This window comes from Lucilia sericata, unplaced genomic scaffold (genome assembly GCF_015586225.1).
Source record: "Lucilia sericata isolate MDLA Ls3-8-SP2 unplaced genomic scaffold, ASM1558622v1 Contig000626F_arrow, whole genome shotgun sequence".
NCBI classification, from domain to species: domain Eukaryota; kingdom Metazoa; phylum Arthropoda; class Insecta; order Diptera; family Calliphoridae; genus Lucilia; species Lucilia sericata.
The window spans coordinates 120,467-134,569 of record NW_023994632.1 but is presented as its reverse complement, the minus strand read 5'-3'; the positions used below and the strand labels follow the sequence as shown (position 1 = coordinate 134,569).

General features: G+C 35.2%; 1 protein-coding gene across 25 annotated transcripts in view; it reads left to right on the top strand.

Annotated features, from left to right (window-relative positions):
* Positions 1–14,103, top strand: part of LOC119606820 (RIMS-binding protein 2) — a 112,692-nt gene that overhangs the window by 64,842 nt on the left and 33,747 nt on the right. For 9 of the 25 annotated variants that reach the window (XM_037960428.1, XM_037960431.1, XM_037960433.1 and 6 more), the window contains 8 exons: positions 5,645–6,203; positions 6,372–6,483; positions 8,559–8,707; positions 8,773–8,973; positions 9,253–9,443; positions 9,509–9,910; positions 9,979–10,240; positions 10,309–10,547. In XM_037960428.1, coding sequence (XP_037816356.1) covers positions 5,645–6,203; positions 6,372–6,483; positions 8,559–8,707; positions 8,773–8,973; positions 9,253–9,443; positions 9,509–9,910; positions 9,979–10,240; positions 10,309–10,547 — 2,115 coding nt within the window. The remainder of the gene's footprint in view (positions 1–5,644; positions 6,204–6,371; positions 6,484–8,558; positions 8,708–8,772; positions 8,974–9,252; positions 9,444–9,508; positions 9,911–9,978; positions 10,241–10,308; positions 10,548–14,103) is intronic. The other 16 variants (XM_037960453.1, XM_037960436.1, XM_037960452.1 and 13 more) reach the window with 5 other exon arrangements.

Genomic DNA, 14,103 nt, shown 5'->3' with positions numbered 1-14,103 from the left:
TAATAGAAGGTGAAGTCATTTAACAGCTGATTGTTTTTTTGCTCATAAAAATTTTGCTCGAAGCTGTCAAACTCCATATAAAAACAATTCTCTCTCAAAACTGAAATATTTCATGAATTTGCGTTAGAATGTAATGATTTCACCTTATAAATGATACATCTTGGTCATAACTTTTTCAGCTGATATTATAGTAAAATCTCTTAAAAATTTTCAAATTCTTTTTTCCCGAAACGATCTTTTTTTGAGTTAAACCAGTTTTGTATAAAACGAGCGATATGTTTTCATTTCGCTTAATATTTCGTTATTTGTAACTTTCCTACTTTTTTAATGTTCAAAAATTATTTTTATTATTTTTTTTACTATTGTTTTTCTTAATTAATAACATTAAAATTGTAATTTACTTAATGTTTCCTGTGTGTACTTTCGCTTTGAGTGTTTTTCCATGTGCAATTTTTTTTTTAATAAAATCTTTATCTTTAATGTTGATCTGTTTGCATGTTGACAAAATGTGGAAATTGCATTTGGTATATGTTTTGAACAATTGCTATGTTTAAGTAATTTAAAGCAAATATGAATAAATTTTTTTTAACATTTTCTCCAATTACTTTTTAAAGCAAAACCATTAATAAACATGATAAAATGTATTTTAAAATTGAACTTAATTGTGTAATTATCTGCCTAATTCATAAAAAAAATTTGTTTGGAACAGAATAAAAAAATTACATTATTTCCACATATAAATCTGGCATATTTTAGAGTTTCTACGCAGAACATTTCCAGAATGTAACTAGTTCTACTAAAGTTTCATTTATGAATGTATACACTGTATTAAAATCAGAAACGTGATTCATCACTATCAAAAATATGTTCATTTACCTGCGTCATTCCATAGTTACGCGGACTTCCACCTGGAACTAGTGTTGAGATCTGGTTGATGATAAAATAACTCGTTTCTGGGGTATTAATATTGATCCTCCGATATTCGATTGGCAAAGTCTAATATGTTCAGAACTATTTGGTTAATTAGCTCATAAATAAAATTCGCTGTGAGTGTCGTCACGTATCTTTTACGTTTTCCGATGGGGTATAATCCATCAATGTCTTCAGAATCCTTGTTGACGTAGTGCTCAAGGCCCCACTGAACTTCTTGTAGTGGTATTTATAACCTGATGACAAGAGCTATATCCGAAGTACGTGTTCATCAAATAAACCAAAGACAAGTTCTTCACCACCGGTGACACACTGTGCATGGTATTGACTGACTAATCCCTGAAGATATCCTGAGAAAGAATGGAACATCCATCATCATTCAACTCAACTCGCGACCCTTTCATCTGACAGATTTACACGAGTATAAAGATGTGGTATGGTCTGTATTCATCTTGATTCATCATGTATCTCATAAATCTAACATCAACTTATTCTCAACATTCAGTAACACTCCTCTGAGGTGCCTCTGAATTGATTTCTCCGTTCACCATAACCACACTTAAGAGACTTCTTTAATAACCCGCACAAGACAAATGGGCTATAATCCAGCAATGTTTACAGAGTCCTTGTTGACGTAGTGCTCAAGGCCATGAGCTATATCCGGATTTGGTTAATTAGTCCAGGAATAAATGTCGCTGTTAGTGTCGCATATCTAACACGCGTTTCGATGGGGTATAATCCAGCAATGTTTACAGAGTCCTTGTTGACGTAGTGCTCAAGGTCCCACTAATACACAAGAAACATGTATGCTTAAATCCCTGTAGTAGTATTAATATATATAATAAAACTTTTAAAGAAATTCATCTGCATAAATAATTTCGATTATTGCTCCTTAAAAGTTTTACCACCTCGTCGGTGTAGACTTCTCTTAATCTTTTATCGTTTTAGGTCCTTATGAGCCTATTATTCGTAGTTACCTAAGATAATATCGAACAAGTTTTGAGGGGAAAAGACGTTAGTCTAATCTGAAGATAAATCTTTGGTTTCGCATAACAAAATCAAGTTTTGTAAGCGAATTTCTTAATCTTCTATAGGTCATTTCTACGTGTTCATTAAAAAGTTTATAGGAGTCTAATCGAATGATTTTTCTAGGATACTATTTTCGTATTACATCTCTGACAGCTGTAGACTATGCGAAGAAGTTTACAAATTTTTGAATATTACCAGTAACATAGAGTTCGCAGATCTCCACTAATATAGAAGACAAACGTTGTATTCTATGTCCTTACTATTTCGACGTTGAGATGTTTCTATCACTAAACAATTCCTTAATGAAGTCATGCATTGTGTCCAGTTAGGCGTAGACTCATTCTGAAATTTTATTGGTTTCGTTGGTTCCCGGCGTTGGTTGTTTAACGTGGTAGTTCACTGCACGCGAATTGTCAATTAGAATCAAAAAGACTTCGTTTTGACTGGACCACTCTACTCGTCAGATGTAGTATTTATAGTATTAGATGCAGTCTGTAGCTGTGAGAAATCACAGGATATCATTAAGCTTAGACCCAGATATCTCACCAAAGTCGATATGAAGTAACTGCCAAGAAAGTAGTTTCTCTTTACGACCAGAGCAGGGTATATTCACAGAGAAGATGGAAAACCGTTTCTTCCTTGTCCCTGTCCTTGCAACTGCGACTGTGTTCGTAGAATGGGAGTAAGAGCTGACTTGCATGTCTGCCTACCACCCAGCGTCCTGTTATTACTCCTATCAACCTCGATATGTCCCGCCTACTTCGGTTTATAAGGTGTCTTGTGCGTTTCTCAATAACTTGGCCCCTTTATACATATGTGTCTAGGTTATTCCAACCATTTTCAGCCTTTTGAAGAAAGAATCTGAGGATACTGCTCATGATAAAACCTAACGGAGTTGCTATGGCAAGCTCATATGTCTGTTCATTACCATAGTAGTACCTATGCGCAGGGACCCAAACAAGGGTAATGTTAGACAGGCGACCCAACCTGGACAAATCCTTCTTGCATTGTCTAACTAATAGGGAAGTGGTAGTATTAGTGAGAGAAGTGTCGCTTGACTATCGAGAAAGATTCCAATGTTGCCGAAATACGGTTCCCGGCGTATGTTCATCGTTTTATTTTTGACTCAAAACGTGAACCTGCGGGGCATGTTTTCTTGATGAAAGACCCTTATGTTGGTGTATTGCAGCCCCGGGGTAAAGAGGTGCTAGCAGTACCTCTAGTCTGCCGGGACTATAAACTGGTGATGTCACTTCACTCCTCGGCTAGTCCTTGGTCTGATTTGACATGGGGTCTAACCAGAGAACCACATAATCTGGTACTACGGGTGGCCAGTTGCCCACAGGACTTGTCCTGGCTGGTCAGTTGGTTCAGGTTCCATCGGGATCCACGTAGTGGTTGTGGTCTAAACCCAAATTTTTGGAAAGAGAATGTTGGTTTAAGGGCTGATATATCCTATACAAAGTGCGTTGGTTAATTCTCTTTTCAAATGGCACAGGTCTGTTTACAAAGCAGCATATGCTGGATTCCTGAACCCGATCGTTATTTCTTACCGGTCGTTTAGTAGGGAGCCGGTATATGCTGGGGAATTGTCAGGTTAGCGTTCAGTGATTGTCTGTCATTCTGTAGAGAGATCTTTATGATCATGGGAATGGAACTGATGCAACAATTGGTGAAAGATTTGGAAAGTCTCCATATAATGAAGATTAGTACTGATTAGTATGCCTTTTTACGCTTCGGGGAAGTTTCTCGGTGCCGTTGCCATCTCAACAGGATATATTGATTCATGCTAAGCGAATATTTGTCGGGGCAATTATTGGGTTCAGTTGATTTTTATTGGGTTCAGTTGATTTTTGTCACAGATCGGTTCATGAAGATGGATCCTGATTTATTATTTTGGGTATTTCGGGCTACCAAATACGTCTTTAGGTGCTATTGCCAAACCAACAGAAGCCATCTCAGTAGTGTGGTTTGGCGACTTTAAGAGGTCCAGGAATGCACTTGGGTGAATTTTCGGATGATGCGAATGTTTGTAGGGACAGACCATACCTTATAACATCAATAGGGTGTTTTCACCTGATGTTGGGTACGCCCCTTCTATTGACTCTAACCAGTGATTGCCTTTTCCTTTGTCGGGGTTAGATTGAGCTTGCTCATGACTCCTGTCATTCCCCAACGGGGCTACTATGGCAAGAGATTAGATAGCTCGAGTACTACAGCAAAGTGCGCATATAATGGACCGGCATCCATATACATAAATTGCCACCGGCGTGTAAGGAACACAATGGGGAGGTGGTGAGTCGTTATATGTTAGCTCACCCAGTGGATGAAAAAGACCACCGTGAATACACTTAATCGATAGATATTTTTGAAGCAAGGCTTTTGTTCGATATACGTAGATATGATAAAAATGAAATGGTTTTCTTTTTTACTTTAAAAGCTTTTTGCATGTTAAAATTTTACTTTTGAATAAACTCAAAATCTAAATATTTTAATTTAGTTTCCGTTTTGAAAATGTGTGTTTGATTGATTAATATTCCTAAAAAAAGATCTCATCATCTCGTTCAAAAATCATGAGCTTTGTATTGTGTCATTAAGAAAAGCTAAACTGTCATCTGCTTCTCTAAAACTGAAATGTCAAACAAAAATAACAACAACAAAAAAACAACATAGTAATATTAACAATAAATAAAAGTAATAATAAATATTTATGTATGTTATTTACATAAGTTGTCATCAGTTTTTGTTGTTACTATATAACAAACTCTTTCGTTACTAATTCATTATTAATTTTGTAAAAAAAAAAAGATTTAACAAAAAGCAATAATGTATAAAAAACTTAAAAAAGAATTTCAATTTGATTTCTCTTTTTTCCATTTGTTTTTTATCTATATGTGCTGTCATTTTGTTCTCTCTTTTTACTCTTTATATATATATATCTCTCTCTCCCTCTACTCTCTATCTAACTGTAACTTTATTTACGAAACAACGCGTATGAATGATGATGGGGTGGAATGAATAATAAATAATTTCACTCGTTTTCTTTAAAATTGAAACTACTTATTTCAACCATGTAAAATAAACTAACTGTTTAATTTTTCTTGACAATTATTAACAAAAAAATACAACTAATTTATATTAATTAAATTAAAAACAATACAAACAAATATTAAAAATGTTTTTGTCCAACATTATGTCTCTCTTTCTCTAAATGTATATATTTTTATACTCTATATATAATAATAATAATAATAATGTATATGTGTGTGCGTGTGTATCTGTCTATATTATTAATAATAACAACAATAATAATATAAATTATAATAATAATCTCTACCGTAATACGTAATAATAATAACAACCAAAAAATAACTACCATTAACTTCTGTGTGTGTATGTGTCTGTATGCGTGTCTACTAAAAATTTAATAACAAACACAACATCAATTAATATAAACAAAAAAACAATTTGCAAAAAAACTATGAACTAAAACAATTAAAATACTATTTAAATAACAAAATAAAACAAAAACTACTACAACCCAACAACAATTTGATACAATTCTCAAAAATGTGTAAAAAATCATTATTAACTGCCTAAAAATATACTATACTTTTTTACTATATAAAATTATAATTTTTAAACCATTCACTATGATGTTGATGAATAATAATAATAATAATAGCGTGGCACAATACAACTATACAATTTACAGAGCACAACTATGCCTATACTCTCGCTGAACTCGCATAATATACCAACGGGCACCAGCAGCTATTCGGCACTCGGTTTAAGTGGCACGGGCGCCGGTACTGGCGTACCTCCATTGGGTGCTTCGCTGACCCATCCCACCTTAGGCCTGGACACCGGCACACTGTTGGGTACAACGGGCTTATCTGGTCTGGGTACCGGTTTGGCTGGTACTGCCTCACTTTACGGTTTGGGTTCCGGTGTTGGTGGCATTGGCGCTGGTTTGCCAAGCACCTTTGGTCCTCCTCCTCCCTCATATCTGGATATCGGTTCAACCTCCTCCTATCCTTTCACCTCGGCCGCCATACGTAATGCCACGAAAATGAAAATGCTGGATGAGATCGATATACCGTTGGCGCGCTATGGCAATCGCAGTTCACCTTGCTCACCGATTCCACCCAGTACTTGGGGTCTTGATGAATTTCCCGATAGCATGAGCGCCTCAATGATGCATAGTCGTGGCGGTTTAGCTTTAGGACCTATGGACATGGAATGTAAGTACTGTAAATTGTATTGAGTTTTTTAAAGAAAAGTACTAGAAAGAAATTGTGAAATTGTGTGGCTAGAAGTTAGTGGAATATAGAGAGTGCCCTCCTCGTATGAAGAATTCGCTTTTCCTATAAATACCCGCTTGTAAACTTTAATGGCTTTTTATTCTTTAGCTCGCAATCACAATTTAAATGGCGTCAGCGAACCACAGGTTGATATGTTGGACATACCAGGCAAGGGACGTTGTTGCGTATTCATAGCCCGTTTTCCTTATGATCCACCAGAGTAAGTATGTTTCAAAATTTAATGTTAATCGATGGATGGCTATTGTGTAAAGTTTTGTTTAAGGTTCTGGCTATAGGACCGATTATAATATTGACCAGGCATGGAAAATTCAGTACTTTAGTACATTTTACAGCACTTTTTGATATCGAAAAATACTATGGTACCCCCATGGCATTTTCGGTACTATTCTAGTCTATAGTCTAGTCTAGTCTAGTCTATAGTCTAGTCTATAGTCTAGTCTATAGTCTAGTCTATAGTCTAGTCTATAGTCTAGTCTATAGTCTAGTCTATAGTCTAGTCTATAGTCTAGTCTATAGTCTAGTCTATAGTCTAGTCTATAGTCTAGTCTATAGTCTAGTCTATAGTCTAGTCTATAGTCTAGTCTATAGTCTAGTCTATAGTCTAGTCTATAGTCTAGTCTATAGTCTAGTCTATAGTCTAGTCTATAGTCTAGTCTATAGTCTAGTCTATAGTCTAGTCTATAGTCTAGTCTATAGTCTAGTCTATAGTCTAGTCTATAGTCTAGTCTATAGTCTAGTCTATAGTCTAGTCTATAGTCTAGTCTATAGTCTAGTCTATAGTCTAGTCTATAGTCTAGTCTATAGTCTAGTCTATAGTCTAGTCTATAGTCTAGTCTATAGTCTAGTCTATAGTCTAGTCTATATTCTAGTCTATAGTCTAGTCTATAGTCTAGTCTATAGTCTAGTCTATAGTCTAGTCTATAGTCTAGTCTATAGTCAGTCTATTCTAGTCTATAGTCTAGTCTATAGTCTAGTCTATAGTCTAGTCAATAGTCTAGTCTATAGTCTAGTCTATAGTCTAGTCTATAGTCTAGTCTATAGTCTAGTCTATAGTCTAGTCTATAGTCTAGTCTATAGTCTAGTCTATAGTCTAGTCTATAGTCTAGTCTATAGTCTAGTCTATAGTCTAGTCTATAGTCTAGTCAATAGTCTAGTCTATAGTCTAGTCTATAGTCTAGTCTATAGTCTAGTCTATAGTCTAGTCTATAGTCTAGTCTATAGTCTAGTCTATATTCTAGTCTATAGTCTAGTCTATAGTCTAGTCTATAGTCTAGTCTATAGTCTAGTCTATAGTCTAGTCTATAGTCTAGTCTATAGTCTAGTCTATAGTCTAGTCTATAGTCTAGTCTATAGTCTAGTCTATAGTCTAGTCTATAGTCTAGTCTATAGTCTAGTCTATAGTCTAGTCTATAGTCTAGTCTATAGTCTAGTCTATAGTCTAGTCTAGTCTATAGTCTAGTCTATAGTCTAGTCTATAGTCTAGTCTATAGTCTAGTCTATAGTCTAGTCTATAGTATATAGTTAGTCTATAGTCTAGTCTATAGTCTAGTCTATAGTCTAGTCTATAGTCTAGTCTATAGTCTAGTCTATAGTCTAGTCTATAATCTAGAATTTAGTCCAGTTGTTAGTCTATAGGAAAATTTGTTTAGTACTTTAAAACCTAAAAGTTAGTACTATTTCAAAATCTCAATTTTTCCATGCCTGATATTGACTAAAGTTTTAACTATCGTCATGTCCATTGTGCTGATAGTTCTAAATATAGTCCAATCCTGACTATAATATTATTTATAGTCCAGACTAAAGTGTTATCTGTTTTCCTTACTGTTCAAGAGCACTGACTAATCTCAATCTTTTCTAAAGTTTTCACATGAATATAGTCCTGTCTACGGCTCTAACTGTAGTCTTCTCTATCTTGTTTTTAGTTTTAACTATAGTAATGTCGTCACTATAGTCTATTCCTAGTCATATTTCTGGGCTATAATCTTGTTTATAGTAGTTAATATAGTCTGGACAATAATCTTGTTTATGGTCTTGACTATAGGCTTTTCTATGGTCCTGCTTATAGTCTGGACAAGAGTCTTGTTTATATCCTGACTGTGGTCTTGTCTAAAGACCTCAGTGTTCTCTATTGTCTAGACTGTATACTTTTTGATTGTACTGATTATAGTCTTCTCTCAGACTATAGTTTTGTCTGTACTGACTTGTCTACAGTCTAGACTATAGTCTTATTAATAGTTTCATTCTAATCGTATTTGTATTCATTCCAATTTTAAGCAGAGATGCTGAAGGAGAATTATCATTGTGTGCGGGTGATTATCTATTAGTATGGACCAGTGGTGAACCACAAGGCGGTTATTTAGATGCCGAATTACTAGATGGTAGACGTGGCCTGGTGCCAGCTTCATTTGTACAGCGTTTAATAGGTACAGTTGGATTAATCTTCAATTAAATTCAAAACAATTTAAATATCATTCATTTACTTCCACAGGTGATGATCTTCTGGAATTTCATCAAGCCGTCTTATCCACTTTGCGTGATGCCGAAGATGGTTCTATGCAATGTGATTCAACATCATTGCCCTCATTGCCACCGCACAATCCATTGCTCACCCATACCCAAGAGGATTTAGCTAGATTAAGTGAAACTCATACTGATCTGGAACACGATCAAGATGATATTAGTGATAATGGTGAGTAGTTAGGGAAGATTTTCTTAAAAACCATTAATGTTTTGTTGTTTAATATTTTTAAATGTGATTTTTTTGTTTAACATTTTATAATTCTTTTTTACAAAAAAGTAAGCATGATATTTGTTTTTTGAATATGTTTTACTAACCATTTTAAGCATTTTAGGCTTGAAAGCCTTTAAGGCTAGATTTTTCATGACATTCAAGTAGTTTTGAATCAATGAAGTACAGTTTAAATGGTTATTAGTGTAATTCATTATTTTTATGTGATTTTACAAACAGTTCCAGCTCCAAAGCATTTGACATTGGAAAGACAACTGAATAAGAGTGTTTTAATCGGTTGGTCACCACCTGAACCCCTGGGCTATAATTTGATTGATAGTTATCATGTCTATGTCGACGGAGTGCTCAAAGTTACTGTTAAAGCAAATGAACGCACACGTGCTCTTATCGAGGGTGTGGACTCTAATAGAGTAAGTTTAGATTTAGAGTTATTCGTCTAAATAAATATTTACATATTTATTTATCTGTCATACAGCCTCATCGCATTAGTGTACGTAGTGTTGCACAAAATCGCCAACAATCTCGAGATGCTGCTTGTACCATGATCATTGGTCGTGACACTTCACACTTGGGTCCATCGTCTGTGCGGGCTACGCATATAACGTGTTCATCGGCTGTCATCACATGGCTGCCAGCCAATTCCAATCATCAGCATGTAGTTTGTGTAAATAATGTCGAAGTACGCACCGTTAAGCCGGGTGTCTATCGCCACACAATAACCGGTTTGGCACCCAGTACTCAATATCGAGTAACTGTACGAGCCAAACATTTGCGGGCACCCGGTGGCCATCAGCCACCGGGCCGTCCTCAAGAGGAGGCGCCCGGAGCATATGCTGATTTCCGTACCCTCACAAAAGGGTTGCCTGATCCTCCACAGGTTCTATTCCACATGAAATCTATTTGTGTGAAATATTTATTTATATTGTTATTGTTGTTTTATAACAGGATATACAACTTGAGGCTGGTCCTCAGGATGGTACCATTCTAGTGACATGGCAGCCAGTTAATAGGCCCACCTCATCGGGGCCTGTAACCGGCTATTCTGTGTACGCTGATGGTAAAAAGGTAACCGATATCAATTCACCTACGGGAGATCATGCGCTCATCGATATTGGTAAATTGGGTACATTTAATCCCAGAGCCGTAACTATACGTACTAAATCCCGTGAAGCACAATCGGCCGATAGTGCACCCATATTAATACCAAGTAATTTTTAATCTTTTTGATTCCTTAAAAGTTTTATATTAAAAATTTCTGTTTTTTTTTGTCTACAGATTCTGTTCGTAGTGCTGTAGGTAGAAGGGGACCAAATCAAATGGGTATGGGCATGGGTCAACACTTACCCCAGGGGCCTCACGGTCCCATGGGCATGCAACAGCAACAACATATGATGGGTCATCAGGATCCCAATCAATATGATCCCAATCAAATGCAACAGCAGCAACAGCCGGGCATGCAACAACAACCCGGCATGCAGCAGCAACAGCAACCCGGTCAACAACAGGGCCAACAGGTATGTGTCGTATTTCGCAGTCGTCAAACATTTCTAAATTATATAAAAATAAAAAAAACATACATTTCTATACCAGTTCAAAATATACCCGTTATTTTTTTAATTTTGGATTTTTTGTTTCAAGTGTTCATTAAATACACTGTAAAATATTCTTTCTACTAACTTTTAACAGTCTTTAACAAAAAAACAAACAACAAATGTTCTTTTTTATAACATTTTTATTATACTAAAAATCAACTTCTAAACATGTTTTACTTTCATTCTGGCAACTCTGTACATAATAAATACACTGCAAAAAAAAACCAAACTTTCTTTAACAGAAAGCTTTAACACATGTGTCTGAAAGAATGTCAAATGTATTTTTTATGTTTTATTAAATAACAACAACATTAGCCACAACAATTAAACACACACTCCCACATCTCTACTCTACTCTACTCTCTACATACAAATATTGTAATTTATTTTGCTTGCACCTTCTTATGAAATTCTTTCCGATTTAAAATATTTTTATATAAATCACACACGATTTCTTTCTATATAAACGTTTAAGTTCAAAATGATTTCATTTGCATTTATGGGTTTCTTTTTAAGTTTTGTTCACAACATTTCAAACTCTACTACTTTTTTTCTACTCTGCTCTACTACTTTACTCTTTGCAAGAATTCTTCTGAACATTTTTAATCTATTAAAATTTAAGAGAGTATCTATGAGAGAAATTTAAGAAACTTTAAGTAGTTTGACAAAACTGTGATATTTTATATATAACTATGATATCTTAATATAACTCGGAATCTAGTAGAACCATTTTCTCGTCATACTTATACAGGCCTGTCACAGAATTCCATTCCGATCGAAAGTGGAATTATCTTTACAACTACAACTTTTTCAGAATGAAACCACTTCACATTTTCAACGTGGAATTGACAATATTGACAATAGTTTAAAGTATATCAATAATTTTATGGAAATGTATATAGTTTTCAGTAGGCCATACATTTTTATGTCAGATACATAGGTCATATCTTGTACCGGATATTGACTAATTCCAATATTATCGGAAAACTTAAGCTTCTATCGTTAAGCCCTTCACTGCTTTAAAGAAGCTAGCAAGTTGAAGGACGTTGTTTTCCTTTATGATCATTGGTCCCTATATGTTAAAATGATCTTGTTGCCAATGTTACGAGAGAATATCGTTAAGAGGAATGTAAAATTCGCAGACCATGTCTTGATGTCATGCAGATTTGGATACTTCCTCGGTATATCCTATTGCGTGTCTATCATTAGACTCTTTAGTGCTTTCAAGAGAGTCTCTTGAAGAGACTGACAAATTGACGTTCATTGTTAGATCGTCTCATACTATTACAAGAACCCTGGTTCAAAAATAGCCAACTCTGCAAGTCTTATAGACCATGATTGGTCCAATTTTTGTAAACCCTTAAATTGTAAACCAGTGTTACGCAAAAATCAGTCTTGATGTCATATAGACACCAGACATAGAATCGATGGCAGATTTTAATATCAGTAAAATTCGGAATGTTTCTTCCACGTAGCCTATTGTACTTCTATCTTTAGGACCTTTACTGCTCTCAAGAGACTGAAGAATTGAATTTCCAGATTAGAACCCTGCATAAGAAGCAGTTAACTCTGACCTTTACTCTCTGGGCCATTTTCAGTCTCTTTATGTTAACTAAATCGGATTGAAAATAGTATCCGACAAGTCGATCAAAAATGGACTTTTGTAGATTTGGGCATAATCTATATATAGACCATTTTCTCTTTAAATCTCTTTATTAAAGCTTCTGTAGAAGTCAATAAAGAAGAATGTAAATCACATAAACATTGTCCCTTCAAAGCTGCAGTCACTAATCGCAGCTGCAACCGTGAAAGTCTGAAAGTGGAAGAGTCAAAACTTATATCAATCAAGTTGGCATGTGGTCAGGGCAGCGGCGAAAAAGTACAATTCCCACTCTTGTGTCAATTTCTCTTTCATGGAGGTGAGAATCAGTTTTGGTCACACACCAGATTCGAATAGTTGTACAAAGTTTACCTGATGTCACAGTTTTTAATATTTGTCAATTAAATCGCTAAACCAATAATAACGTATATTTGTTTGTTTGTACCTTATAGGACGCTAAACTACTAAAGCGATCTTATTGAAATTTTCACAGTAGGTTCCTCTATATCTGGAAGGAACAATAGGCTACTTTTTATTTTTAAATTGCAAGTGGGAGAGGTGCCACGCCCACTTCCTTAAAAGTCGAATATCTCGGAATATGGTACAACTAGAGTACTCAAAAATTGTATGAACAATTTTGACATCCATATAAATATTTGAAGGAAAAATGGGACGACTAGCATTAGGGGGCGTGGCTATGAATATGAATTAAATACAAAACTGTGAATATCTGGAAAACGCTTAGAGCACGAACAACTTTGTAATAAATTGGCGAATAGGGGGCGTGGCACCTCCCATATGATCTATATGGACTAGGATGGTGATTTACTAATTTGTCTTTCATCACAAATATCCTCTTTGTAAACGATAGTGAAGACAGCAGTCGCTTAGGACATTTAAACTAGAGCGAAAATAGTCATCACATTACTCTCCATCAGTAACCTAGAGAGTAGACTCTTTAAAAAAACTTAAGCAAAAAGGTTCATTGAAATGTATTGACTCCTTTGGTCTAGCTAGTTCGGAACTTTCCCCCCAAAACTGCTGCCTACCTGCCTTGGAGATTGCTTCTACGTAAGCAATCGCAGAATTTTTAGCCAGTCTTTCGGTATGTTTAAAGAGCGACACTGTCCACGTCTTATCCCATTGTATATGGACCACCATGTTGGTTTACTAACTATTTTACGGATTCTACCCTGAAAGAGAGTAAATTCCTCTAACGTCTAATCGCCTGGTTGGCTCGAATGCGCTTTTCGTCACGAATGTACTCTTTGTAAACGAGAGTTATGACAGCCGTCACTTAAGTGGCCCTTTTGTAAGCGAGAGAGCAGACAGTCGTCACTTTACTGTGTATATTGAATTGACTTCTTTGGACTAGCTTACTGATTCTCTCTCTCTTTGTAATCTGTGAAGTGACAATTGTAATCTGTGAAGTGACAATTGAAGTGACCGAACTGGTGGATAATGAGAAAACTCGCACTGTAACAGTTTAACTTTTTCTAGAAAAACGATTTGAGAATATTTTCTTTGCATCAAGATGAAGCAGTTAAGTTCTAGTCTCAATCCGCATTAACTTAGGATCTACAATATTCAATTCTTCTTTTGCAGATCCTTTATTAGGATTAATATCTTTATTATTATCCGTAACATTTCCAATTAACGATCTGATTTAATATATTTTGTCTCCAATTTTAAACAAAAATATCACAGTATTGCGTTAAATCTTTAAGAATTCTGAAAAGAAAGTTTCTGAAATTTTACTCTTTCCCTCTCCTAAATCTTGTGTTTAACTCTCTAACCCTCTCTCTGACTGTCTCTTTTCACAAATTTCTTAAGATAGAATAAAATAAAACCTACATACACTGAACAAAATTATTTGTT